Source organism: Bolinopsis microptera, chromosome 11 (assembly GCF_026151205.1).
Source record: "Bolinopsis microptera isolate Bmic1 chromosome 11, MBARI_Bmic_1.0, whole genome shotgun sequence".
Lineage (NCBI taxonomy): Eukaryota > Metazoa > Ctenophora > Tentaculata > Lobata > Bolinopsidae > Bolinopsis > Bolinopsis microptera.
In genome coordinates, this window is record NC_087082.1 from 12,928,726 (window position 1) to 12,956,724 (window position 27,999).

A 27,999-nucleotide genomic window follows, 5' to 3' on the forward strand; every position below is an offset into this window, starting at 1 on the left:
CATTGATATCTTCAAAAGTAATGAAATCTTTAACAAAAGCATTTTTACAGTCCAAACACCCCGCCGAAAACCTTATGATATAAGATCACAACAGTTTAGGCGGTGTAAAGATAGTAATATAGACAGATTGTTGTATGGAATTGACGCTTTCATTTTAACTTTTTGATTTTTCGATCGGAAGTATAACTGAATAATCTTTTCAGCGAACAAAAACATGAAAAAGGAGGAGGCGGTGACGGGTGATCACAATATGAATAACAATAACTCCACTCACAGCTCAGATATACGAAAAAACGAACATTTTGATTGAGTACATAATTTCCCAAAAATCTTATTCATTTCCACAATTAAACGAAAACAGAATATTTCAGCAAGCACTCCATTCTTCTTCGGAGACAAATCAGGATTTCAATATTCATTTTCTCCACTCCTTAGTAGAAATAGAATAGGTATGAAATTTTAGGGTAGGTTAGATGTTACAGCTAGGTAAGCTAGGGCTCTATAAACTTATAAAGGCCAGGGGCTTTAATGACGAATTTAACAATTTCCTTCCAATACAAGTTCTGCAAGAATCAACAGATACCAGTGGGGTCATCTAGTCACTGTTATGTTACTGTTAGGTTACTGTGGTTACTGCAGTTACTGATTACGCAACGACTAATTGATCTGAATGGTGTGTGGTCCTACTGTCGTAAAACATTTCCCTCAACTTTCTTAGTCCATTACGTGAACATGAACTAGCTGTCTAGTGTCTAATAATCCTCATCGTCAGATGCAACTCGTTGAATAACCTATGAGTAGAAGAGAGTCAATGATAGAGATGATGTAAAATGATGACTTGTCCAGATATGAAGTGGATGCTGATAGAACGTGGCGAGATTCAAGGAATGTGCAGATGATTGGAATGTTGAGAGTTGGAATCAGTTGAAATATGGTTGAAGTGAACATAATTTTGAATGATTTATTGATTATAATATAATCGGAGCATCAGATCACTATGTCGGATTCGAAAATATTATGTCTTAGTTTGTTTGTTTGAAACCAACACTCAGATGATGTAGAATGTACATGGTGTTTAGAATATCAAGTACGTGTGAGGAGAACGGGAAGAATTTAATAATCTCTTTCATGAAATGAATTACTTAAAATTCTGTTACAAAAACCTAAATGTCTTGCCTTCCGCTTTATCTGGCATAGAATGCAAATTTTATTATCCAAAGTATGTTTTGATAGTCATGATTAATTTTATCAACGTCTGTACTGATGGTTGTGAGCACTGGTCTAGCCCCATCTTTTCTCTTTTCATAAAGTCATAAGGAGAATTTATCTTAGTCACTTCTCAGCCATTTCTCTGATAGATCAGAACCTGATGAAAAGGTGGAAAGTGTACTTCCTGAGCTTGTCCCGAATAATTCGTTGATCATGCTTGAAGCCTCTTTTTCTTCTGTCTGTGGAGTCGATGCAGACATCAGAGAGATGTCATTGTCGGGACTCTTTTCAGAAACGACTTGTGGAACTGACATTGAGTTGTGCAAGTTTAAAAATGTATCCTCTGAAGACTGCCTTTTTTCGTCATTATCCGATTGTAGAATATTCTCTGATCGTTTACTTCTAACAGATCCCTTCGATGACTTTTCTTGTAAGTGGCTGTCCAATTTTTGTGTTGATTGCCTTGGTACACTCCTCATCGCTTCTGATGGCTCTGGTTTCGGGTAAAGTTTTAAAGCAGCCTCCCTTACCCTAGAGTTAGATGCGTATCCTCCACTTGTATCTGATCTGAAGCTGTTAAATGAACTGTTACTCGCCACTTTATTTGTTAACATTTCAGAACTTAAGGTAGAAATTGTACCTCCTGAGCTTGCTCCAAACATTTCACTGATAGCAGATTGTTGTTTTTCATCTGTTTCAGAGATAAGAAGAGATTGTTTTGAGACTTCAGGAATCTCCTGTGAGCGATATGAATTGATCGACATCATTCTGCGAGAAGTGCGAACCGGAGAAGGATCTTCTGAAATTGATGACCTCTGACCTGCGTCAGCACTGGCACTTATAGGTCTTTCTATAGAGTTAAAACCTGCAGGTAACGAAATCTGCGAGGGGTGAGGATCCTCTTTAAAAACATCGTGTGGAATCGGCGTTGAATCGGATGATTTTGAACTGAAGCTGTTAAATGAACTGTTACTCGCCACTTTATTTGTTAACATTTCAGAACTTAAGGTAGAAATTGTACCTCCTGAGCTTACTCCAAATATTTCACCGATCGCAGATAGTTGTTTTTCATCTGTTTGAGAGATAAGAAGAGATTGTTCTGAGGCTTCAGGGATCTCCTGTGAGCGATATGAATTGATCGACATCATTCTGCGAGAAGTGCGAACCGGAGAAGGATCTTCTGAAATTGATGACCTCTGACCTACGTCATCACTGGCACTTATAGGTCTTTCTATAGAGTTAAAACCTGCAGGTAACGAAATCTGCGAGGGGTAAGGATCCTCTTTAAAAACATCTTGTGGAATCAGCGTTGAATTAGATGATTTTGAACTGAAGCTGTTAAATGAACTATTACTCTTCGCTTTATCTGGTATCATTTCAGAACTTAACAAGGTAAAAGGTGCAGCTCCTGAGCTTGCTCCAAATATTTCATTGACCATGGATTGTTGCTGTTCATCTGCTTTAGAGATCGAAGAGATTGTTCTGAGGCACCAGGAATCTCCTTTGAAAAATTCTGCGGAATGAAAGTAGAATCTCTGGAGTTGGATCGATATGAATTGATTGACATCATTCTGCGAGAAGTGCGAACCGGAAAAGTATCTTCTGAAATTGATGACCTCTGACCTACATCATCACTAGCACTTATAGGTCTTTCTATAGATTTACAACCTGGTAATAAACTCTGCGAGGGGTGTTGGTCCTGTTTAGAAATATCTTGTGGTATCAGCGTTGAATTAGATGATTTTGAACTGAAGCTGTTAAATGAACTATTACTCTTCACTTTATCTGGTAACAAATCAGAACTTAACAAGGTAGAAATTGTACCTCCTGAGCTTGCTCCAAATGTTTCACTAATTGCAGATGGTTGTTTTTCGTCTAATTGAGGGGTCATAGACAATTCTGTAGACGTATCAAGACTCTCTTTAGATACATTCTGTGGAAGAGAAATAGAGTTGGAGTGGAACGGTTCGCTTTTTTCAGATCTAGACGATCTCCTCCGAGAACGAGATGAAGATGGAATACCACTCGATTTTGAAGATCGTCGGTCAGATTTGCCCTTCTGGATAGAAGCTATGCAATCTTGTGACTCAAAATTTGAAAGAAGATCAGCTTCAGAGACTGTATCTAGAAATTCCCCCTTAGTAATAGATTTTGACTTTGATGATGATTTTGCCGATGAAACCGAGGTCGAAGAATCCCGACCAGTAATGGAATGTCTGGAACTGTTGCTATCAAGAGACGAGATCCGTCGGAAAGACAATGACGACCTTGAATTTGCTGGAGATACAGATTTCTTGCTTGTTTCCGTTGTTTTCTTCTTAAATCCTAACTGAGATATCCAACTCCCAATCTGTGATAATGAATGGGTGAATGAGTGGACATGCTGTTCAAATGAGCTGAATCTAGTTCTAATTTGTTGTTGATGTGATATTGTGGTATCAATTAATTTTGCAACACATGATAATGCATCTGTGAAAGTCCTATGGTATAATTTATAACAAATATTTAAACCATCGGTCCACCGAAAGGACACCAAATCAGCCTAAACCTGGAAAAGAACAAACCGTGTCGGAGAAGCGGATGCGTCTGTTAGGGTCCTTACTCTTGCTACTATCTGTAGAGAGAATACTGTGCGTAGGTGAAAGGACCTTCGTGAGTTGGGTGGTGGAGGCTGATGCATCTGAAACATATGAACCTACAAACCATTAGTTGACAGTCGGCAAAAACGAGTCAACCAAGTTTTCCCAGTTTTCAACAAAAAAATCGATAAACTTAAACAGTGTCCAATAGTTCTGATACATCTTATTCAAGATAAGCCACGTCAAATCAAGCGGTAAAACAGATGTCTTAGATCTATACCCTACAGCTGTACTACTCACTAGTGGTGGTGTCGGAAGTGTTACTCTTGTTGCTGTGAATACTAACTTCACTTTCGTTATCACTTCCTTCATTTTCCTGGGGGTACAGGATGTTAACATGGTAGCCTGGGGTACAAGATGTTACCTGGGGTACAAGATGTTACGCGGGGTACAAGATGTTACCTGGGGTACAAGATGTTACCTGGGGTACAAGATGTTACCTGGGGTACAAGATGTTACCTGGGGTACAAGATGTTACCTGAGGTACAAGATGTAACCTGGGGTACAAGATGTTACCTGGGGTACAAGATGTTACCTGGGGTACAAGATGTTACCTGGGGTACAAGATGTTACCTGGGGTACAAGATGTTACCTGGGGTAAAAGATATTACCTGGGGTACAAGATGTTACCTGGGGTACAAGATGTTACCTTATGTACAAGACGTTAACTGGGGTACAAGATGTTACCTGGGGTACAATATGTTAACTGGGGTACAAGATGTTACCTGGGGTACAAGATGTTACCTGGGGTACAAGATGTTACCTGGGGTACAAGATGTTATGGATCAACAGAGTAGTGTTATGGATCTCGTGTATGTTGAATAAAAGGACCGGTATCATAAATCGCTGATATTTAACCAGTATATAATAGAAACAGGGTTGTATAATGTAAGAATATGTATTTAATTATACATCTCGAGATTAATCCTCTTTGTAACGAGAAACACGAATATTAAGAGATAGTATAATTGTCAAATGAATCAGTACCGCAACAAGTCAACATTGGTACACTTCATTTTGTAATCGATCGATAAAAATAATCATACAACAAACCCAGAAAAACCAAACGAGCAGGACAATATTGTGTTTTATGATAATCAGGCTTTCCACGACCCTACCTCTTCTTGATCATCAGGACCAGTTAATTTCTCAAGAAAGTCAACAATTGTATCAGATAGCTCAGTGCCCAATGTTTCCGTCTGAAATTTGTTGATGATCACTGGTTCAGAGATATAGCTAGTAACCAGCCTGGAAATACTTATGAGCGACTATAGAATGTGATGCAGCAAGTGCAAGGTCCCAAGATAACATACGGAGCACTTCGATATAGGAAGATAAGAGAAGCAATCAAAACCAGAAAAGTGCACGAAATCTATGAGATGCCAAGCGTTTGTGCATGCAGAATTCAGGCAAGAAAGAAATGAGGGAGATCATAACATACTCCCGTCTCCCTCTTCACGACAACAAAAAAAGCAATTCCAAATGAATATTGACCACCATGTAAAAAGGTGGACTTCCTATCATGCTAGGGCAATGTAATCCAAACAAAAACAACAAAAGAGAATCTAAGAAAATGTAGAATAAGGTGAACGAATAAGATTTAAAAAGCAGTTATGGAGAGAAACCTTCAAACATGGCGAAGAATTACAACAACTGAAAGTTTGTTGTAGAGAAGTTGAAACGGTGGTAGGGCCTAGGTACCTTAAGATTCAAATAGATAACTTTATCGTTATTAATATAGTAAAATCAAGCAGTTTTAGAAGAGTCCGAGAAACGAATTTCGAAGATGTCAAAATTCAAACAACATACCACTGCCGCTCTCATAGAGTTCATAAAGCTCATGCCATCCATCATAGACCGAACCTACCGATGCGATAAAATTATGCACTATGCAGTCATGCTAGAACCTACCCTTTTGGGTACACAGCATGACTCATACTAGAGCCAATCAAAATTGAGACATTCCACAACATTCAGCTTAGACATGGATAAATAAACACCTACTGTAAATGCCATGGTAGTGTAAAATATTTACCCCCTTTACCTTCTCCATGACATTGACAAAGCCTCTATAACGTCATAGTGCTTGTATTATAGCTTGTATTATAGCTATAGCATGCACGGTGCAAGTTGCTGATGAAGTTTATAACTCTAATATTAAGTTTATCATAAAACGTGTTCTAAACAATAGACATACATGCGCTTTAAAGTTAAAACTGCACATTTTACTGGGATGCTAATAGACTAGACTACAATAATTGAGGACGTGAATGGGGGAATCTTTTGCATCCCCTTGTACTTTGTAGTGGTCTCGACAGGTTATACAGAGCTCTAACAATGAAAAGGAAATTAGCGTCACCTCCTAACAAGTTACCAATTCTATATTCTATCGCGAAAGTAAACATGTAAAATTTACTTACTCGTGCCCCAAAACCGGCATCCTGTCGCCTGTCAGTATCAGCAGATTCTTCAATAGCTTCTTTACCTATATCCAGCCTTCCTTCTTTCTGCAATGTTTCTTCGCCTATATCCAGTCTTCCTTCTTTCTGCAATGTTTCTTCACCTATATCTAGCCTTCCTTTCATGTGCAATGTTTCTTGAACTTCCTCTTCTTTTGGCTGAGCAACTTCTTCTGGTTTTGGGTCCTGTTCCTTCGTTACAACTTTGTCTACCAGTAGCGACGACACTTCCTTAGTGTTATTTTCCTCGACCTTAGATTCGTCTACTGTTTCAACTACTTTTGATTCTACTGTTGATAAGGGAACCTCCTCGACAGATTTCACTCCTGTCGAGTCAGGTTTGGGTTCCGGTTCTGGTGTTATTTCCAGAGTAACAGGAGGACTAGGACGACTTTCTTCTGTTACTTCAGATGGTTCCTCAATAACTGGAGTCACTGGTTCAGAAGCGGGAGAAGGTTGCTCTTTTGTCGTTTCAGGGACCGATTCCTCATTAACTGGAGTGACTGGTCCAGGAACTGATTGAGGAGTCTCAAAAGCTAAAGGAGGAATTTCAGGAGCTGGGCTAAGAATCTCAGGAGCCGGACTCTTTGGTTCTGGAGTAGATTCGGTAAATGTCACTGTTGGTGGAGGGACTTCGAAAGTTGGCTCAAAGGTACTTATCAATGAAGGTGACTCTTCTGTAGGGGCTGGGTCTTGAACAGATGACTTGGTAAGATGACTTGGTTCACCAATTTTAGGCTTATCTTCTTCCAGCTCTTTGATCGAATCTTCACTTTTCATTGAGCTGAAACTTGAGTCGTCTCTATCACTCTTTACAGAGCTGGAACTGCCTTTTGAGCTGATGGACCTGTCACTTTTTTTGCTGGAATCTGATTTATAGCTCTTCGTACTAGCGCTACTGGCACTGCTACTATGACTCTTTACGCTGGTTTCACTTTTCATGCTTCCTTCACTCTTGATTGTGGCGTCACTTTTAATGCTGGAGTAACTCTTATTACTAGTATTGCTTTTGATGCTGCTTGCGCTTTTTGTGCTGGAATTACTCTTAATGCTAGAATTACTCTTACTGCTGCTTGCGCTTTTGATGCTTGTCTCACTTTTAATGCTAGCTTCGCTCTTGGTACTAACATCACTTTTGACGCTAGCCTCACTTTTGATGCTAGCGTCACTTTTGACACTAGCCTCGCTTGTAATGCTATCGACGCTCAACGTGCTGGCCACGGAAATGTCTGACTTTTTATCCTCCTCATCGTTGTCACTGTGGAATTCTTCAGCATCGTAACCGTTCTCAGTGACTTCCTGTAATATAAAGTTTTAATGTTGTCGGGACGTTATAGAATCAGGAACATTTTATACAATGAATTGACTTCTCATACGAACATTTTTGTAAGCTGAGCTGAAAAGCTTTAAGTTGCACTATGCTAATTTGTCACGGAAAGTTAGTACGATAGTGAAAGCATCTTTCTTATTTCAAGCAGCATGATTTTCATTATTCACCAAAATAAGCATTCAGAATATATTGATCAAAATTAATGTTATTTAACGGTGAAAAAAAAGTGAGGCCCGTTGAGAATTAAAAAAACAAAAAACTTTGACTTTTTTGGGTTAAAACTTAAAAGGTTTTATTCAAGATGTTTTTGTACAAAGATAAAGCGTTCAGTTTTACTGTGCAGTCGAGTATTTTCAATTCTAGCTTCCCTCGTAAGCTTCAACGTTCTTTCGACAGAACATAATTTACGACACCTAATGAAGGTACCATCGGCAATCAGTAGAGACGTCATCAACTCCAGTGAGTTCACCATCCCGAACAGTAAGGTACTTCTTCCCATAGTTAGCAAAAATGATGACGGCTCTTTTTCCAGTGTCGTCATTTTCGTCCGTCATAAGTAGCCACTCCTCAGCCCCGTAATGGTCCGGCTTGGTGTAAATATAATCCCCGTTAGGATCGTACCCAAGGTAACCCTGAGTGGCATAGTTTTTGAAGAAGACGATTTCGCTTCCCTTTTCCTTTACTTGTACCCAAAAACTGGTATCCTCGGGTGTGTCTGTCACGGTTAAGGTACTTCGACTGCCACTGCCCCAATGGGTTATCACTTCCCCAGTCTCGGCTAAATACTTGTTGGTGGAGATGTGGATGAAAGCTCGACCCTTCTGAGGGGTTACCAATTGTTTCGTCTCCTCGCTGGTCACTTTGAGCGCAATTTCAGCGACCTTATCACCGCATGCCGCAGTTATTTCCTTCACCAATGACTCCACACTTTGCTCAAAGTTATCCGGATTTCGGAAGTCTATCCATAGCATTCCAGCGGTAAGTAGTCCCAACCATCCCTTCGCTTTAAAGTTTGGTTGAATCATGCAGGGCACGAAGGCTACGTCACAGGCATCACTATAGTTTAGTTCTTTCTTGCAATTTTTGGAGGCCTGATATTTCTCAGTCAGGAAGGGACACACTACCATGGCATTCTCAACCGCTGAAATGTAAATATTCTTCATTAAAGCTTCATTCTTATTCGTTTAATTTAAGTTTAATTTTTTGCCCACTGCCCAGGCTTTTAGCCTGGAATATTCTGGTAGAAGTGATTTAGTGAAAAAGCTTTGATTGTATCACTTATCTTACAGTCAACTAACCTTCAGCCATGGCTTCATTTATATTTCCTGACATATCCTCCAGATCCATCCAGGCGTCAAAACCCAGACCCTCCAGTTTTTCAAACACTTTCTTGGCCAACTCCTGGGAGTCCCACTGGTACGAAATCATTATGTGCGGCATCCTGGACTACCCCTCGGTTTAGATTGAAGCTAGAAGATTTAAATTCGTGCAGTCAAAGGTATGTAGACAAAATCTGCGGAAAAGACAAAAAACAATCACAATCTGCTCTCACAACACATAGAGTAATATGCAAGAGTTTGTGCACTGTGTAGGAAAAGGTAATTATCAAAGTGAGCAGCATGTAGCTATCGCATGCAGAGCCCATGTTAAAGTTTTAAATTGACCAATCTCCATCAGTTTCTGGCAACTTATACTTGATAACAGATGTATTCTTGAACTAAACGTCTTATGTTACGCAACAAAGCGAAATGATTGCACGCCTACAGTCAGATAATAAATATAGCACTCAAAAGTTGTTTTTCTGAAGTAAACAGAACGGTGGGCACTTATTTTCGAAATAAGATTATGGTTTAAAAAGCTCAGCGAAACTGATAAGGTGTATGGAATGGTATCTATGATTGGTTTTCACTGCGAAGACACTAAAAGCTCACACCTTACCAATTTATAAAGGGTAGAGAAATACACAAATACGTCGTGACAGGAATGTGCTAATGTACATTCAACACTTCGGCTTTTGAGTCGGCTGCTCTAATTTTATTATTAACCAGTCGTCAGGCTAGTATTGCTGGACATACGTCATATTGTATTTCCATTTTCTATATGCTCATGACATGTCCACACATTTTTACCATCATGTTTTACATGTTAATCATGTTTACACGATAACACGTTGAATGGCTATGAAGGATTACGTGATTCCCATTTTCATGATCTACCTCTCGGGTACGAGAATCATGTTCGTTCAAAAGCATAAGACAATCATTATACCTTCATATAGAGTGCCGTCATAGTGCATCCACAGTGCCACGAGAGTGCCGCGACAGTGCCACCGGGATCCGGATGTATGATCCCTGTGACAACGGGCATCCTAGTACAGTCACTGCCCGCTCACAGTACGGACCTGGTAGATTCTGGACCCCGATAATGGATTATTAATAATTTTTGATACGAGGTTTAACTGTAAGTAGTATGTTGGCGTATAACTTATACACGAGCTATCTTGCTAAATAATTCATCTGAGAGCACAGATCAGTGTACCTATGCTAAGTAGCTGCATGATACTGCCCCTCCCATTAGCTGGTGTAGGACATTAGCTTTACAATTATATCCGAGGTACCAAGTAGTACACTAGTAGGGCTTGGGAATGCCATGTCACTCTTCAACTACAAAATACTGGCCCCAAACTCTCCACACTTTTGTTTTAAGCTTCCGCCGTAATAGCTCAGGAGAGAATTCAGAGCTCTAATTTACACGAGGTGGCTAATTTACACGAGGTGGCTTTGTAGCGTAGAGAGAGCCAGAAATTGCAGGCTATTGCAGAGCATGTTGGGTCGAGCGTGCAAGTTTAGCCACTGAGAATGTAACAAATAGCCTCCCAAAGCTTGCATGAGGAGGATTAGTGGAGAATGGATATTGGAGTGTAGAGAGAAATGCGGAGCAATCACCATGGCAACTTAACAGGCTCAACATAATATCATACTGGTGAGATAACTCGATTACAATCGTTACTATGATTCTAGAGACTAGAGCGGAGGAATTTTAACAGTAACCTAACTCAGAGATAGGACAGTTGTTTACTATCTCAGAAAGCTTGTTTTGTTGTGACTTGTGTTGTCTGTGAGATAATAAGCTTTGCCAATTCTTTCTCTCTCTCTCTCTCTCTCTCTCTCTCTCTCTCTCTCTCTCTCTCTCTCTCTCTCTCTCTCTCTCTCTCTCTCTCTCTCTCTCTCTCTCTCTCTCTCTCTCTCTCTCTCTCTCTCTCTCTCTCTCTCTCTCTCTCTCTCTCTCTCTCTCTCTCTCTCTCTCTCTCTCTCTCTCTCTCTCTCTCTCTCTCTCTCTCTCTCTCTCTCTCTCTCTCTCTCTCTCTCTCTCTCTCTCTCTCTCTCTCTCTCTCTCTCTCTCTCTCTCTCTCTCTCTCTCTCTCTCTCTCTCTCTCTCTCTCTCTCTCTCTCTCTCTCTCTCTCTCTCTCTCTCTCTCTCTCTCTCTCTCTCTCTCTCTCTCTCTCTCTCTCTCTCTCTCTCTCTCTCTCTCTCTCTCTCTCTCTCTCTCTCTCTCTCTCTCTCTCTCTCTCTCTCTCTCTCTCTCTCTCTCTCTCTCTCTCTCTCTCTCTCTCTCTCTCTCTCTCTCTCTCTCTCTCTCTCTCTCTCTCTCTCTCTCTCTCTCTCTCTCTCTCTCTCTCTCTCTCTCTCTCTCTCTCTTTCTTTCTCTCTCTCTTGCCAATTCTCTCGTTGTAAATTAAGTAAATCTATTAGTATTATAACTGTTTTAAAACGTCTGTATTTCAATGTGTAAATTCTTTAATAATACTTGTAGGGTCGTCTGATTTAGAATTATTAGAACTTCTAGAATTTAACAAACACATTCCTATACAGAGCTAAGGAGAAAATATGCCACATATCATGTTATCATACCAGTGGGACGTCCAAGATTTGGCCAAGAAAGTGTTTGAAAAACTGGAAGGTCTGGGTTTTAACGTTTGGATGGATCTGCAGGATATGTCAGGGAATATAAATGAAGCCATGGCTGAAGGTTAGCTAAATTTATAGCTACTTTTTACTGTGTCGAACTTACGATAAGACATAATAAGTTATGGTCGCGTATTTACACTTGCAGTCTGTTAAATTTAGGGTATAGATTAAAACTGTATTTTCAGCTGTTGAGAACTCCATAGTGGTGTGTCCTTTCTTGACTGAGAAATATCAGGCTTCTAAAAATTGCAAGAAAGAGCTCAACTATACCGACGGTTGTGACAAAGACATCGTGCCTTGCATGGCACAACCCAACTTCAAAGCTTCCAGTTGGTTGGGGTTACTGACGGCTGGCATGCTTTGGATCGACTTCCGGAACAACGCAAAGTTCGAAACAAGCATGCAATCTTTAGTGAAAGAAATAACCGCAACATGCGGTGATAAAATCGCCAACGTTGCAGTCAACGTTTCATCCAACGAAGCCAAGCAACTGGCTACACCTAAAAAAGGTCGTGCCTTCATCCACATCAGTGCTAAAAAGTACCTCGCAGAGACAGGACAAGTTAAATTCCATCCTGCAAGCGGAAGCAGAAACTCTCTCACCATACGGGATCGTCCAGAGGACACCAGCTACTGGGTCCAGGAGGGTCAGGGTAGGGGGAGCAACATTGTCTTCTTCAAAAACTATGCCACCCAAGGGTACCTTGGGTACGATCCTAACGGGGATTATATTTACACCAAGGCTCAGCATTACGGAGCTGAGGAGTGGATACTGTCAACCGATGAGACTGATGACACGGGAAGAAGGGCTGTTGTTATTTTCGCTAACTATGGGAAGAAGTACCTGACAGTTAAAAATGGGAAACTTACTGGAGTTGCGAGCAAGTCCAGTGATTGCCGATGGTACTTGGACTAAAGTCAAAGTATTGTATGGTTATTCGATAGCATCTTATGTTGCATACCTTATCGGATAGCATCCCTTGCTATTATTTTTTCATTATGTATGTATTGCTGATAATAAGTTTTAAATTTGGAGGTTCATACTTTTGCAGCTTTTTTATCTTTGAGCCGAAGTTGAATATAAAGTAATAGAACGTTTTTGTGTTTGCTTCTGTGAAATATATTTGAAAGTATACCTTTATAATTTCTATATCTATACGCGTTCCTTCTTCATTCGCTTTTTCGTCTTCTTTTTCGTCCTCCGATGAAGACGAAGATTCAAGCTTCAAATCTTCTGAAGAATACATATATTATACAATATTTTAAACCGGAATTTATTGTTCAATATACAACTTGAACAAAATGAGGCTACAAGTACAAAGAATTTTATAATAATCGACCCAAATCCAAACAAACCCTCTATCTTGGGAGGAAGTTTCAGTGGTTCAGGTTCATCTTCAGTATCAGATGATTGTAACACTATAGCATGTTCCTCCTGCAATGGTACTATCGTTACAAACAGTGGATAGTGGATATCATAATTTATAGTGTAACATAATCAATTTATTCATTTATCTTCGTTATCGATTACTAATTTTAAACCATGAGACCGGTAAAAATCATAAATAATGAGTCAATAAAATCAGGTTTTTATACAGCAAATACAGAAAACAAAATTCCTATTTCCAACCTCAATATTATTAGTCTTTACAACAAGCTTCTCAAAGTCCTTGATGTCGTTTTCATCTGGCTCCATAGTCACGGGGTCATCAGGAATCTGTGGCAATTAGGGAATGTCAGTCTACTAAATAATTGACATCACTACACGTCTTGTAGGTAAAGCTATAAAACCATGATGCGTGAATACCGTAAGTTTGACCTTTGTCTAAGGCCTAATTGGCAATTGCCACATTCTTTGAAATTATAGATCTTCTGTTCATACATTTTGTTGTACCGTGCAGATACAGACAAGTAACCGTACTACATATCTTACTATATGTAAAGCGAGACGATATATATATTAATATATATATCGTCTCGCTTTACATATAGTAAGATATGTAGTACGGTTACTTGTCTGTATCTGCACGGTACAACAAAATGTATGAACAGAAGATCTATAATTTCAAAGAATGTGGCAATTGCCATTTTACTGACATCACGACTTCAAGTTTAACAAGACTTTCCGCGGAAACCGTGAGAGATATACTTTTGATACTTTTTTTGCTGGGTCGAATGCTTTTATGGCCTTTTGGTCAGTATAAAGAAATACAAAATTAGCCAAGGAATGAATAATTTAGGTCCCAAAAAATGGATCCCCAGGCGGTGTCAAAATCACAAATTAAATGAACAAAATTGGCTAATGTCTCTTGACACCACTTTAAAGAAACACGGGTTCCTGCTAGTTGAAAGTTGATGTCATAAGGCCAACCTAGCCTTGCAATATTTATTCCTGGGACGATCATCATATCACCATCGGCATCATCAGTAATCCTGTGTAATCCTGTGTAATCAATAACTATCATATTTTACTGTTCTAAATTCTAAGACTAATATAGCGGTGACCCTCAACCTTTGAATATTGTAATCCCTTAAATACCTACAAAGCTACTAGTAGTAGTAGTAATACCTTGGTAGAAGATGGTTCTCCAGCCGGCTCCGGGTCCTTCCTCTGCTTCACTGTGATCTGTCAAGAGGGAACAAGTGATGATCTCGAGAGGCTAATATAAATACAAAAGACAAAATTCAGAGCATAAATTAGGGAGAACTTACCACAGAGCTGTAAAATCTAAGTATTGTTTATTTTTATATTACAATGACAATAAGCGGTTCTCGGCCGGTTCACAACCGGTTCACAACCGGTGGTCATGACTCATGAAGTTGTCCACTAGACACACACCAGCTGTTCTTATAAACGACACGTTTAGCCCTAATTTCAAGAGGTCACGGACCGCAATGCACGATCATTAGGAAGCTGTTAATTTAGTCATAAGTTTCACGTAACTAACCACTTCTGTTGCCGTTAAGGGGGCAGGGGGGGGGGGGGGGGGGGTCTTTATGAAATTTCTCTCGAAATTGATTTTATAGTTGTTTCTAATAGAGGGGAGTGATATCTATCTGCTACTTTTGGTCCCATGGAAAAATATTGTTCCTAGACGAAATTATTGCCGGTCGAAGGTCAGCGCTCATGTGTAATTGTATTGCGCAAGCGATTTTCAATCGCGCGCCCTGAAAATCGAGTCTAAAAATCTATCTCCTCCTACAGTTTTTGAGCAATCACCTTGAAACTTTCAGGATATGTTCTAAGGACCATTTAGAAACTTTTGCTCGTTTTAGAATTTCGAGATAGGCCTTTAAACATTTTTTATTCCATTTTGAAAATCTTGGACCTGGAAAAATCGTCAAAAAAAGAGGTCCAAGATTTTCAAAATCTAATAAAAAAATTTTAAAGGCCTATCTCGAAATTCTAAAACGAGCAAAAGTTTCTAAATGGTCCTTAGAACATATCCTGAAAGTTTCAAGGTAATTGCTCAAAAACTGTAGGAGGAGATAGATTTTTAGACTCGATTTTCAGGGCGCGCGATTGAAAATCGCTCACGCAATACAATTACACATGAGCGCTGACCTTTGACCGGCAATAATTTCGTCTAGGAACAATATTTTTCCATGGGACCAAAAGTAGCAGTTAGATATCACTCCCCTCTATTAGAAACAACTATAAAATCAATTTCGAGAGAAATTTCATAAAGACCCCCCCCTGCCCCCTTAATGTCACTGATGTCTATTATAGCGGTGGTTTAGTGATATAATTACTGTTCGTTGCATTACGATTATTAAGAGGATGGCACAGAACTTCTAAGCGCATGTTTCATTTTTACTACCGGGGTGGAGGTTTCCGGTGAGGCACAATATATTTTATAACTAGGGCACCACCCTGCACCAGCCGCTATTGATATCAGCACATTTCTTTCTATTTAGTAGTTCCGGCTGTTATTGATACATTCAGTGTGGTGTATTGATTGTACCCAATTGAAACAATTGCAGATAACACAATTGAAATTGTTTTCTACCTATGAAAGCACCTCGTGTGTTCGTTCTACTTGCATTATTTGCAGTTACTTACCTCCTGGTATACACTGATATCCAGTTTCATCTGTCCCTTCTCCGCTCCAAAGTCAGATACTTACAATATGGTGGAGACGATGCTGCAGATAGCTTGAATTGGAGCTTCCTCTACACCGACCGGACCTTGTCCTACAACTCTAGACTCATATCATATGTAACACGAGAGTTGAACCGCAACTCCAAACATCGGTTCAGTAAGCTCATCAGAAGATCACAGGACATGTTAAGTGTCGTGAGACGGCGATGCGAGCAAGAGAACTTGAGTACAACGTGGGGTTTTGGGATGAACCCTGTGCCTAAACCGCGGATGCTGATAAAACGGCCAGAACAGAAGATATTGTTTGCAAGTAATCCTAAGACTGGCTCCACAAGCTTTAAGAGGTTCCTATTTTATCTTGATGGCGACTTCAAACTTCATGACGGCTACCATGATAAACCTAGAGGACATTTTGAAATCGTAGATTCTTTGAAAGAAGATGAGGCTAATTTTAGATTCAGCTTTGGGGAGTTTATAAAGATTGGAGCGATAAGAAATCCACTAACTCGCCTTCTATCAGCTTTCAGAGACAAACAGCTCCGAAAAGCAGAGCTTCTAGAACTGGGGGTAAACTTCACCGAGAACTCGTCAGACTTTGAGGTGTTCACCAAATTCATTGACACATATCTCCTCACACCCTCCGGTACCCTAAACCCTCACTTCAGCTCCCAGTGGGATCAAATGGAGGTTTGTAGGTGGCCGTACGACTTGCTAATCCCCTACGAGCACATCTCAGAATACCTGGAACTCTTCCAAGACATGACTAAAACAAGTTCAACACCCTATCCGGGGTCTCGGGAGAATATTGGGGTTGACATTCATAGTAGCACTTATTATAGCGACATTTTCTTTAGTCAGTTAGATCCGAGTAGGATGAACGCTATTTACCAGCTCTATGCACTGGATTTTAAATTATTAGGTTACAGCAGGTTCAGTGAGTTAGACTTTCCTAACTTGATCAATGTTTCCAGACCTTTTCAGCCTGATGAATAGAACATTATACATTATAGCATTATATATATACATACTGCACACGTATGTAGTATGCACAGAACTTGATGTGGTGATATTCAATTATTAAAGGTTATAGTTGTTTGAGGCGTAACGAAAATTATTATGCAACGTTAATTTATGGAAGGTTTTCACAAGACATAGTTTAATATTGTGGAAATTATCAATAAAATTTAAAGTTAACCTCCCCGTTGGACGCCATTAGGAATTAAATTCTTGTTAGGAGCGAACACATTATGATTCTCAATTTGACCTTACTAAAATGAACAACCACAAATAGTTATTAAGAAGTTTCAGTATCACCAGATAATTCGCTTGATAATTCTAAATAATAAATTAGCAATGCACAAGAACTCAAGGTATCAACCAATTCTACTCACAGTTGCCTCAATGCTTGGTTTTTCCTCGTTGTCAGAGCTTGAATAACTGGAGTGGCTGCCCTGTTTCTTTCGGGAAGTCCTCTTCTTTTTACCCTAGCAGAGAAGTTCGATCAAAGTTAGACTTACAGCAACTCAGCTTCACTAGTTAATAGGTTCAGATCTATCTATCTATATCAAACAAAACATTACTGATTTTGTGATACAAAACACAAGTTACTCGGTGCTCACTTTTGATGACTTTTCGGGGATATCGGATTTGTGGACGTCCTCTTGAAATTTGGAGTGTGCAGCGGTCTGTTGCCTCTTAAATTCGTCCACGTGAGCAAAGCACCTGAAAAACAGTCGAATGATAATTGACCTTAGTTTTATTTACTTCATGTATAATATATATGTTCGACATACGGGAGCTAATGCTGTAAGTGTAAAGGCCAAAGCTTATATCTTTCAAAAGTAGGCTACTGTCATTCAGTCATTGTCCTTCATTTATTTCCATTTCAAAATGTTTATGGAAACTGGAATTTTATAGCCAACCGGCCCGCTGGGTTAATCTATCGATCAATCGAACATTGTGGAGTTAAATCTTGAAACTAGAATTGGAACATGACACTCAGGTTAAAGAGCATGGCAATAAAAACTAAATGTGTTAAGTCACAACTGAAACTAACTGTATTGAGAGTTAGAATGTGAAAACTAACTTGTAGCAAGGTAAACAGCCCTCGACTCTGACTAGAGCAAAGTGTCCGGACTTTCCTCCGAGTATGTGACCTGGTTTGTGTTTATACTCGCAACACGTACTTAGCCGCGTGTCCTAGAAGAGTTATCAGTATAAAGTAACAATTATTTGTTAAACCTTTTACATAGCATAATACAAAACCACCCTGTACACATCAAATTGAAATCACAGTTTAAATATTCTGGGTGTACAGGGTGGCTCAAAAGGTAATGTCCAGTGTCTAGGGCTTATACAAATCGGAACATGTAGAACGACCAAAACTCCTACTAGCTAACTAGCTCACTAGGTAGTGTAGTGACTTATCGGATAGCTAGGCATCAGTCGTCAGTAAATACATTTGAATCATCTTCTTGATTCAATTACTGACTACTGAGGCGTGGTTAATTAAGGAATTATTATTTCTAAAAAGGTAGATTATAATAAATTTCGTTATCAACAAAGCCTTCTGTCATTAAGCAAAGAAGTCAAAATCAATAGCATAATCGAACAATATACAATTACACTGTCACTATAGTCAAAAGTTACCAAAACGAAAAAAACGTTATGCCGGCCTAATACATGGTTCATTAATTTGATTGATAAAAGATCACGATATCCGTTGAAAAAAACCAAATTTTCATCAAACCTCACATTATATTGAGGAAGATCTGTTAATTTAAAACAGAGGAGAAGTACGAGATCTGAGCAGTATTGTCACCCTAAACAAAAAGCTGCTTGCTTGAGTAGGAGAACAATGTTCAGGAATAATCAAATTAAAATATAGACAAAATCCTTAAGCACGTGTGGTCGAAATAGTATGTCATGACTTGTGAGTACAATAATAGAATGATTACAATATCGTCAGCACTGTTACACTAGTTAAGAATAATGACAAACAAATGTTTTCTTAAATGCGCACTTACATTTTTTATAATTGTGAGTCTGAAATTTGTAACTAGGATCATATTATAATTCATCATCATGAAAACCTATACCGTCCTTCATGTAACCATATCGAGATAGTTCCGACGAAAAATACGATATTCCAAAGAAAATACGATATTACTGTTATAGACACGTACATTGCTACGAGTTATAACTCAATGATATAGTGAATCAGACAGGCTGCTAATGCTATTGCCACCAATTAGATATCAACAAAAAGTTTTTTGAAGGTGCTGGAATAGTGCAAAATTATAACTATAGATAATAAATACGAAATTTAAACAATTCAAAACAAAAAAGGCAGTGCCCGTCTCCACGGAATACGGGTTTATTTGACAGACAGATTATATTAGAATATATTCTGTCCACAATTTCATGTTTTAAGAACTTAGATCCGCATATCACCATCATACTGACAATACAAAAAATAGCACACATGGACTACTAATATATATGCGATAATATAAAGCTAGGCGATGCACGTGCTATTTCCTAGCCAATCGTCAGAGAAAACTGTACGGGGAAACTTCGGGAATGAAAATACCGGAACACACTCACCATCATGCTGCCGAGATAAATGGTAATCCCGAAAGGAGCGTCTCTGTGTCTTCTGGAGGTGAAAGTGAAACACTCGTTGGGTGAGACGAGGTTCTGGAAGACACAGACCGTGTTACCTCCGCAATGTTGTTGCATAATCATGACCTGGACAGCGTCTCCAAACACTCCTGAAGACAGGTCCAGAGATTTTCCGAGGTATCGTAACGTTATTTTTGACATCGAATGGATCTGAAATTGATTTGGATGTAATTTCAAAGTGTGACTCTAGGAAATTTATTGAAAATCTAAAAAGTAAAATTCTTTTAAAATAGTGCAGAATATGATTTCTGTAATTTTTATTTGTTCCATCGTGTCACTGTTGCTAAATATTTGGCCGAAATCAAGGAAAAGTTTGACACCAATACTAAATTGATCACGGGTGAAATCGTTTTTAAGATTGTGGCGAGCTTAGCAGCTGTACAGCTGTCCTCCAATAATAAATAGGCCGGGACAGAATACAGATATCTCTCACCAGATAGCTTCTCCTCGTTATATTTGTTCATGTAAAGATGAAACTTTAAATAAACTAGCTTAAAATTGTCGTCACATTCATGTAGATGACGCTCACGTGTATGCTAGTTATTATAGACTGCACAGTTTTTGCCATGTGACACATATTGATCACATGATCGACAGTGAGCTGCATGGTCTTTCTTTGACGCAACCCACTGACGTCTGCACATATGCAAACATAATTTATGAATCATAGAATATGACAATATTGACAATCATGTATGTTTTAACTTAAATTTTTATCTTTTTCACGTGATCTGCCTAAACTTTGATAGCTGCGCGCGGGTTTTACGCGCAAAATTCTGTTGCACTAGTCACTGAAAAACGTACTTTTTTCCTTTTAAAACGCAATGCGCGTTTCATTGAAAATAAAGTGTTCGAAACATGTGGCACCTTAGGAATTAGGCAATAAAGTGGTTCATTAAGACCAGATGCCATGGCAACAGCAACAGAGTACCATTTAGGACTGCACATATTTAATGAGCGGGATCGACGGGCACCTTTATTGAAGCAGCATATCATGCTCCCAACTATTCACCGCATACCAACAAAATCTCAGAAATTGTTGGAATCTAACAAATTCTATTTCTATGTGGGACGAAAAAATATATTAAATTTTATGGAATCAGTATGGTGAAATTTTGATGAGGAAGTATGGTAAAAAGTATAAATTTTCATTTATTCAAACATTGAAAACATTTGCCTGCAATTTTATCCCACAACAGTTGAATTAATAAACGATACAGTTCTTCCAGCATCTAAAAATGTAAATATTTGAATACTATCAATAATTGTAACCTGTCTGCGTTGTAGAAAAGTGCTGGGTACAGTTGAAGTATTGGTATACGGAGAAGAGTTGGCATTTGAACTGGCAGACTGAAAGAGATATCAAGATAAGAATATGATTTAAACAACAACCCCACTACTATTACATAAAGTAAAGTCAAATTTATAACATCACATCTTTACACATCTTTAAAAAGTATCATCAACCTATTGTGTGAAAGAAATATATAAATATATCCCCGCCAACATTCATAATTTTTCAAATATCAGCTTCGTGCTTTTAAGCATTTGTTTTTTAGCGTTTAACCCCTAGAAAATCATTCAGCTTATTGAAATATTTCTCTGTCTGAAAAATTTTTCCAAACATTCCCTCCAAACATAGCAAGTTAAAATTTTTATAAAATTTTCATCTTGAAAAAAATAAAATATTTCTGCTTGTCATTTGATAAGTTGACAGTATGCAAGTATAAGAGCACAGTGTTAGAAGTAAATGTGGGCTGATAAGCAGACATGTAGACATGTCAGAGTATCATAACAACACAAGAAATGTGCTTGTTTCTCATACAACTTAACAGATGCCTACTTGTTAAAATTTCACAGACATTAAATTTGTATTAACAAAATGATGATATTTAACCAATTCTTTACTTTTATAAACCACAGATTAAATAAAATAAAAGATGAAAGGTCAATTCATGAGATTATATGCCACTAAAAATAATTAATCGGAGTCATTCATATAATAATTAATCCACACTTTTATAATCAAAATGATAAGAATGCTTGGGACTCACTTTGGGACGAGTTTTAATTTGATTGTGGTTGCGCTTGTTCCGAGTCATGGCTGATTTTGGTCGCACCGGTAAACTCCGCCCTGGCACCATCGGCTGAACATTGAGGTCAATAATTCACAAAAACATTTAATTTTAGTTTTAAACTGAGTAAATTCTCATCGAACTAACCATTACTTTCTTCTATATTCTGATATGATGTGAGAAAATCATCTGAAAAATCAGTTCTAGACGTGTTAAAGAGACATTTGATCAGATGATCGTTAATTTCATGGAGCGGCAAGTCTTATTTAGCCGACATTTAACAATTAACGTTCAAGCCAACATGCAGCAGATGCCATAGCCAGCGGTTTGGTTACAATCGTACATCTTAATAACTGGTAACTAATAGTGGATAAAATTAGAATTTGTTTCAGCGTCACATGTATAATATTAAATTGCTTCGAGACATGATTAGTGGATTCTGATTTGTCGGCGTAAAATCTGACGAACTCTTAGAAATTGGTAACAGCTCCTGAGTGGACATTTTGTGGGTATATGGGAAAGTTATTATTCCCTTGAGAAGACACTATAATCTCATAACATAACGACATGTTAGGTTTTAGCAAGTATTCTCATAATTATTCTATCATAAATCACATGGATCAGAGCTGCACGTAACTAAGTAGAGGTCTATGAAAACCAGATCGGTTAACGTTCCAAACCCACTGGGTCAACTTCAGCCTGGGATCATCTACCAATACCAGTACTGATACACATTGCATTACCACCCATAGTAATATGTAGGTTATTATACTATAGGATACATAATATGATGTAGAATATGAGTATTATAATATCGATCACTGGATCAGTAATAAAAGGTGGCCGTCAAATTAGTGTTTGACGGTATCCGAAGATGTTTCGCAACAATAAATCACCATTGCGTAATAACAAACTATCGTGTTTGAGTACCGACCCGGTAACCGACCGCTTCATATCTGGCGTACTGGTAGATATTATTGAGAATAAAGTAGGTACATGGTTCATATCTGGCGTACTGGTAGATATTATCGAGAATAAAGTAGGTACCTGGTTCATATCTGGCGTACTGGTAGATATTATTGAGAATAAAGTAGGTACCTGGTTCATATCTGGCGTACTGTAGGACTGGTAGATATTGGAGTTAGGGGGAGCATGATAACCAGCGGTGCTGAGAGTTACATCCGAACCGTACTGCAGACACACTAATAGTCAGTACAGATAACAGGAATGTAACAGGGATTTAAAAAGGGTTTAAAAGGGATTTAAAAGGGATTTAAAAGGGATTTGACAGAGATAACAGAGATTTAAGCGGATAACATTGAATAGAAATAAAATTACTCTCTACTTCTATTTCATGTGTATTGTAAAGCTGAAAATGGAAATCGAAAAAGTGCCTGATAAGCAGATAGGTGCTTTTACAAAAAAGTATTTTATGTACCCTTTAGCAAAGGGAAAAGAGCAAATACTTGAATTAAACAATTAAGGAGGTATAGAACATTTACAAGAGTAACGATATATTATAGGGGTTAAAAATATAGTGCATCTTAACCGAGCTAGTAACTAAAAGAGGTCTCTTATAATACCTTATCAGACAACCCTTCATCAGTGAAGTTGTTAACAAGAACGCAGCGAGGTTTTTTGGGGTCAGCACTGCGCGGCGCACACTTCGGCTTGCACTTCTTTGGCGTCTGCTTTTCTCCCTGTAAAGTCTACATAACAGGATCGAGTACTCGATTATCTGATTATAAAATCTTGCTGATTTTGTACTAGAGTGCTTTTGAGTCAGAGTGCTGCTAGTCTGGAATTTATTACCTGAGAACCAAAACTGAGTGGAAATTGCACTTAATCACCCCAAGATGATTTAAACACATTTTTCTAATATTTCACACTAACTGTTAACTAAATACACGTTTAACCCTTCAAACAGTACTAAACACTTGATGAAACCACCCAGTGAAATATTGCAGCGGGATCCCTATTTTTACGATCTCTTATCTGTAATACAGTAGTTTCTAGAAATAGTTCCCTAAATAGTTCTCTTATCTGTAATACAGTAGTTTCTAGAAATAGTTCCCCACCCCCACAGATAAATAAAAACTTTATAAACTATCAACTATCAACTATGTAGATTTTTAAAACTTTGATAAAACTTTGATAAAACTTTGATAAAACTTTGATAAAACTTTGATACAACTTTGGCTTGATAATAATGATAAAGCTCTTGTTCAGTGACATGCACTATAGTATATCCAACCCAACATAAATACCAGAGCAGTATTTAACGTAGAAGTAATTATATAGTGGTAAACATTTGTGCATGTTGTATGAGCGTTTATATTGGATTATAAGCCTGCACTCTAGCAAGTAGCTCTGTAATTATTATCAAGTTCAGGGAGTATCATAATACGCTGATCATAGGCTTGGACCAAATGTTGCAGATGTCAATAAAAACTGAGGCTTGTAAATGGGTATACTCTAGATGGTCGGGTTATTCTGACAAATAGATGGTACAAATAATATGATTTAATGAGGTCTACAGTTGGTTGGAATGAAAGTTTGCTCTAAGTAGTGCTTTAGTGTCGTCTCTAGCCTCTGTCAGCGTTTCAGCAAGCTTTTAGCACGTGTCAATAATAAGTAAACATCACAGCTCCAAGATTAAGATTAAAAACGTTCACTCTGATCTAACAACTAACAAAATAATAACAACAGATACATTTAGCGTGGCTTGAGAATTCAGTGAAAACATCTTGTGACGTTATCATAACACCACGTGACGTCATGATAATACCACGTGATGTCAGCACAGTTTTGCACATGTTACCGTGAATTTACCTCAGAGCTACGGTTTGTAGCTCTACCGTTCTGGACCCGGCTTGATGAAGTTTGCACACGTTTCTTGGGCCGAGTCGCATGATTCGGCACACCACTCAACTAAAATGTGACGTTTCTCAAACACAAGGAAATATTTGTAGATTTATGTTCATGGCAAAGAAGAGTACTAGACATAACAGCCAAATATGAATTAACCAGTCAGCAACGATCCATCTAAATTAATTCAAAAGATAATTCCTACAAATTTTCAGGGTTCGACTGGATTCCCTGTATGAAGCTAAAATTATGATACTTCTTTCAGGTGGGGAACACGTGCTTTGCGCTCGAAGAAAACTTGTGACAAATATCTCCAGTATTTAGTAACTTAGTAATATAAGCCATAAAGAGCAGTATTACAATTAATTAGTAGCATAAAATTCATTAAGTTCAGACTTCAGATATCTCCGATGAGAACACAATGCAAGTTTTGCATTGAGATGATCATGAACTCAGTGCAGGTTGCAGTGGGATGACAATAACCGCTAGATGTTCTAAAACTGGTCTACAGTGTGTGTAGTCACGTGACCAACACAGTTTATCATGCGACATGCAATACGATCACATACATTAGAGATCATATATAATGACACACGACATGCGGTCTAATGTTCTACTTAGTGCAGGCCACAGAGGGGATATGATATTAATTTCTCTACTTGATAACTTGACATATTGTGGAGCTATCATTAGCAAAATCATTTCAACGTCATTCAAATAATCTTGCGTACCAATCAACGGTCGGAAGGATTCCGTTTCATTTTACCACAAGAAAATAGGTTTTGTCTGTTACAGCTACAAGCTTTTCAAGGAAATCAACTGTCAGTGTAGTTATGAGAATAGTAACAGCACCACACACACACACACGATATAAAGTATACAAACATGCAGGAGACTTACAGCCAGATAAGGAGTACTGCCGTACGGAGGCACGATGAGAGGGACCCACTTTACAGAACTACCTGGAGGTATTCCTACACCCGCAATACACTCTGCTTCAGATCCCTGTTATACCGGCACAATGTTAGAGGGGGGGGGGACACACATTATTTGTCTAGTTTATAACACAGAATTACTGCCCTTTTTCGAGAAGGATATTGGTGTCTGGTTCCAGTTTTATAAACTGATTATTTTATTTATAGATGGGATAACGTGAGAGTGACCAGGGGGGGGGGGACACATTATTTGTAGATTTCATTAGAAATTGATGTCAGATGCTATTTATATAATAATGGAAGTAAAACCTCTGATGAGGGTTTTACTGTACACACGTGTAATGTAAACATGACCTTATCTGTGTTTATTAAGCAGTGTGTATAAACGTGACAGTGTGTAAAATGGTAAACATGCTCACTTAGTTGATTAATTAAACAGTAAAGTTGCGAGCTCATCGTCATTATGAAGTCATCGATACAAAGATCGTTTCAGACTTTTGGTGAAATTGTAAGACTTGCTTACTTTTCAAGCAGGTAAAATATACCTTGACTTTAGAAGGAGCACTCTTGGGTCGAATTCCTTTTTCTGAGGAGTAGTCAGGGAGGCCATCTCGGTCTCTCTAGAAAGAACCAAATATTATTGCAGGAATTTACATTTTACATGCACAACCAAGTAAGAGTAAGATTTCTGTTGAAAGAGCTTCATTCAGTTCTAAGGAACTATATTTTGAGGGACTTGAACTTGAATTTAAAGTTTTGTGCAATATTTTTATATTTTACGTTTGCCCCTTAAATTTAGTGAACGTTCTATCTTTTAAAATTTCTAAAGAATGAAATATAGGAAGATTAGCCCATAAAAGGTCTAGATTTTATTGCAATCTCTCCAACATTTGTAACAAATGATGTAATAAAAATGAACACATCAACATATGGCAATCTATGTGCATTGTGCGTTTATATTTTCAATGTTTATAAAATAATATCCAATGTAAAATTAACTAATAGTATTTCAAACCTTGACTCTGTTGACAGTTTCGATTTTTCTGATCTCAATCAACTTGTCACGAATGAACGCACGCCTATTTCTCTGTAATATTTTCCGTGAACTATCTTTAAATTATTAAATATTCTTCACTAGAACAAATTTTCGAGACACAACAGATTAAATATTAAATAGATATATAATTACTTTGCTCACGCAATTCCATGGCCCTTCATTGCAGGGATTATTGATAGATACAGTTTATTCCTAATATGGATAACAATTTTGTGCAACTTTTGTTCAAGTAACCAAAGTGGACGTCTGTCAGTAATTGTATTAGTCGCATGTCCAGACACATCTTTGTGAAAATCGTTCCTTTTAAGGTTACTTTATCGTTTGCAAGAAATGTAACAGTCTGTCAATGAATTTGAGTATTAAAAACTAAAACACCAATTTATAAACTAAATTCTCCAAATAAATGAATGTTAGTGAAGGTACCTCAAGTTCTAAAGTTTTGTTGATAACAGCCTGGGACATTAGTTCCTTAACATGAGCTCGGTGTTCTTTACGCGCTGTGTGGTACCTGAAAGTGGGCTCATCTACCACTTCTCCACGCCTCGTTATCTGAAAAGTGGACAAGAGTTTAAGTGCACTGATTTTGAATTGGAGGTTGAGATTTCTGAAAATTATAAGGATTATTACTATTTCTGCTCGATACGTTAGGAAGTCTGAACATACTTTCAAAAATACTAAACGTATTTCTAACCGTAGAATTGATGAAAAGTAGTCCGGTAACAGTTGGATTGATTTTTATGTGTAATTTAATTGACTGTAATTATTGAGAATATCTTAAAAACCGCCATTCTAAATCGGTGAATTATATAATAGTTTAAATAGTGCTGCAAAGATCTACTGTAATATCTTTTTACTGCACGAATTTCAGACAATTTAAATAAAAATGGTTTGTGGTATCCTCAGACTGAACACTGCATGGTCGCCGGTTAGATCTATAGCAGAAGATTAAAACGTGATGAAGCAATATATATTATATATACTTAGATAGAGTCAAATTAAGTGTGTCTCGGCAAGCAGATGTCTGAAACGTGTATTGTGTAGCTTTTGACCAGGTGGCAATGTCAGAATAACAAGCACAGCAAAGCGTGCTCTAGGTTGTGTGGTGATATTTTAAGAAAACACCACAATTCACTAAACTGCGTTTTAATCTTTATTACTATTTTCTAGCATTTTCTTTATCTAATTAAATGTAGAAAAAATTTCAACGTCCAGCTTTTAAATCTACTATCTAGGCTAAAAATAATGAACAGAATTTACAAGAAATTTGTTCACCTAAGCTACCACAAATTAAAGATTAGAAATTACTTACGAGCCCCATATGACGTAGGTGTTTGCGGATCCGCTTGTTGTTGAAATAATCAACGAGGTATTCATCTGTCAAGCTGTTGTAACTGTCAAGTGGTCTGGGTAGAATGTAATTATATGTCTTCTGACCTATTTCATAACTTTTTTAAATAGATTAATCTGAGCCATCTGAAATCATTCTGACCATGGAATACAAACTTTAAAATCTCTCATTTTGAATAATCTTTCATTTTCAATATTTTAACTTACCCTACAGGTTTAAGAGCCATTTTTGTTGCTTCCTCTAAATTGCTTCTAAATTCCTCATGGTTGACGAATTTTCATTTAAATCATTCTATAACATAAGAAAAACCATTTTAGTTGAATT

At 37.9% G+C, this 27,999-nt stretch overlaps 3 protein-coding genes across 15 annotated transcripts; 1 reads left to right on the forward strand and 2 right to left on the reverse strand.

Annotated features, from left to right (window-relative positions):
* Window positions 1-27,968, reverse strand: LOC134822653 (glutamate-rich protein 3-like). 13 transcript variants are annotated; one of them, XM_063833827.1, is made up of 25 exons: window positions 27,882-27,968; window positions 27,637-27,730; window positions 26,751-26,876; window positions 26,286-26,357; window positions 25,816-25,890; window positions 25,236-25,340; window positions 24,300-24,398; window positions 23,051-23,167; window positions 22,566-22,658; window positions 21,447-21,539; window positions 20,665-20,742; window positions 19,315-19,542; window positions 17,795-17,907; window positions 17,328-17,430; window positions 17,100-17,192; window positions 14,176-14,232; window positions 13,237-13,323; window positions 12,963-13,041; window positions 12,743-12,840; window positions 6,269-7,606; window positions 5,658-5,711; window positions 4,967-5,047; window positions 4,089-4,164; window positions 3,774-3,904; window positions 658-791 (listed from the first exon to the last, which is right to left on the reverse strand). In XM_063833827.1, exons 1-25 carry the CDS (start codon window positions 27,899-27,901, stop codon window positions 753-755), a joined length of 3,549 nt encoding a protein of 1,182 aa, XP_063689897.1. In that variant the 5' UTR covers window positions 27,902-27,968; the 3' UTR covers window positions 658-752. The 13 variants fall into 13 exon arrangements, with proteins under 13 accessions (XP_063689906.1, XP_063689899.1, XP_063689898.1 ...); XM_063833823.1 differs by lacking the exons at window positions 658-791; window positions 24,300-24,398 and adding an exon at window positions 2,503-3,559; XM_063833829.1 differs by lacking the exons at window positions 4,967-5,047; window positions 5,658-5,711 and having other exon boundaries at window positions 5-791; window positions 3,774-3,889.
* Window positions 7,886-9,204, reverse strand: LOC134822656 (uncharacterized). Its single transcript, XM_063833838.1, has 2 exons — window positions 8,936-9,204; window positions 7,886-8,778 (listed from the first exon to the last, which is right to left on the reverse strand). The coding sequence occupies exons 1-2, from the start codon at window positions 9,075-9,077 to the stop codon at window positions 8,051-8,053; spliced, it is 870 nt and encodes a 289-aa protein (XP_063689908.1). The 5' UTR covers window positions 9,078-9,204; the 3' UTR covers window positions 7,886-8,050.
* Window positions 11,515-12,778, forward strand: LOC134822655 (uncharacterized). Its single transcript, XM_063833837.1, has 2 exons — window positions 11,515-11,667; window positions 11,792-12,778. The coding sequence occupies exons 1-2, from the start codon at window positions 11,526-11,528 to the stop codon at window positions 12,520-12,522; spliced, it is 873 nt and encodes a 290-aa protein (XP_063689907.1). The 5' UTR covers window positions 11,515-11,525; the 3' UTR covers window positions 12,523-12,778.
* Window positions 27,969-27,999: the final 31 nt, after the last annotated feature.

Bases quoted from the DNA above. Each gene is read 5' to 3' on its own strand.
- LOC134822656 (XM_063833838.1), bottom strand. From the start codon at position 9,077: ATGCCGCACATAATGATTTCGTACCAGTGGGACTCCCAGGAGTTGGCC. The intron at 8,779-8,935 runs GTTAGTTGACTG...TTTACATTTCAG, and splicing joins AAATGAAGCCATGGCTGAAG to CGGTTGAGAATGCCATGGTA.
- LOC134822655 (XM_063833837.1), top strand. From the start codon at position 11,526: ATGCCACATATCATGTTATCATACCAGTGGGACGTCCAAGATTTGGCC. The intron at 11,668-11,791 runs GTTAGCTAAATT...CTGTATTTTCAG, and splicing joins AAATGAAGCCATGGCTGAAG to CTGTTGAGAACTCCATAGTG.
- LOC134822653 (XM_063833823.1), bottom strand. From the start codon at position 27,901: ATGGCTCTTAAACCTGTAGG. The intron at 25,341-25,815 runs GTATATTTTACC...CCGGTATAACAG, and splicing joins GTGCTCCTTCTAAAGTCAAG to GGATCTGAAGCAGAGTGTAT. The intron at 17,193-17,327 runs GTGAGCACCGAG...CTTCTCTGCTAG, and splicing joins TCCCCGAAAAGTCATCAAAA to GGTAAAAAGAAGAGGACTTC.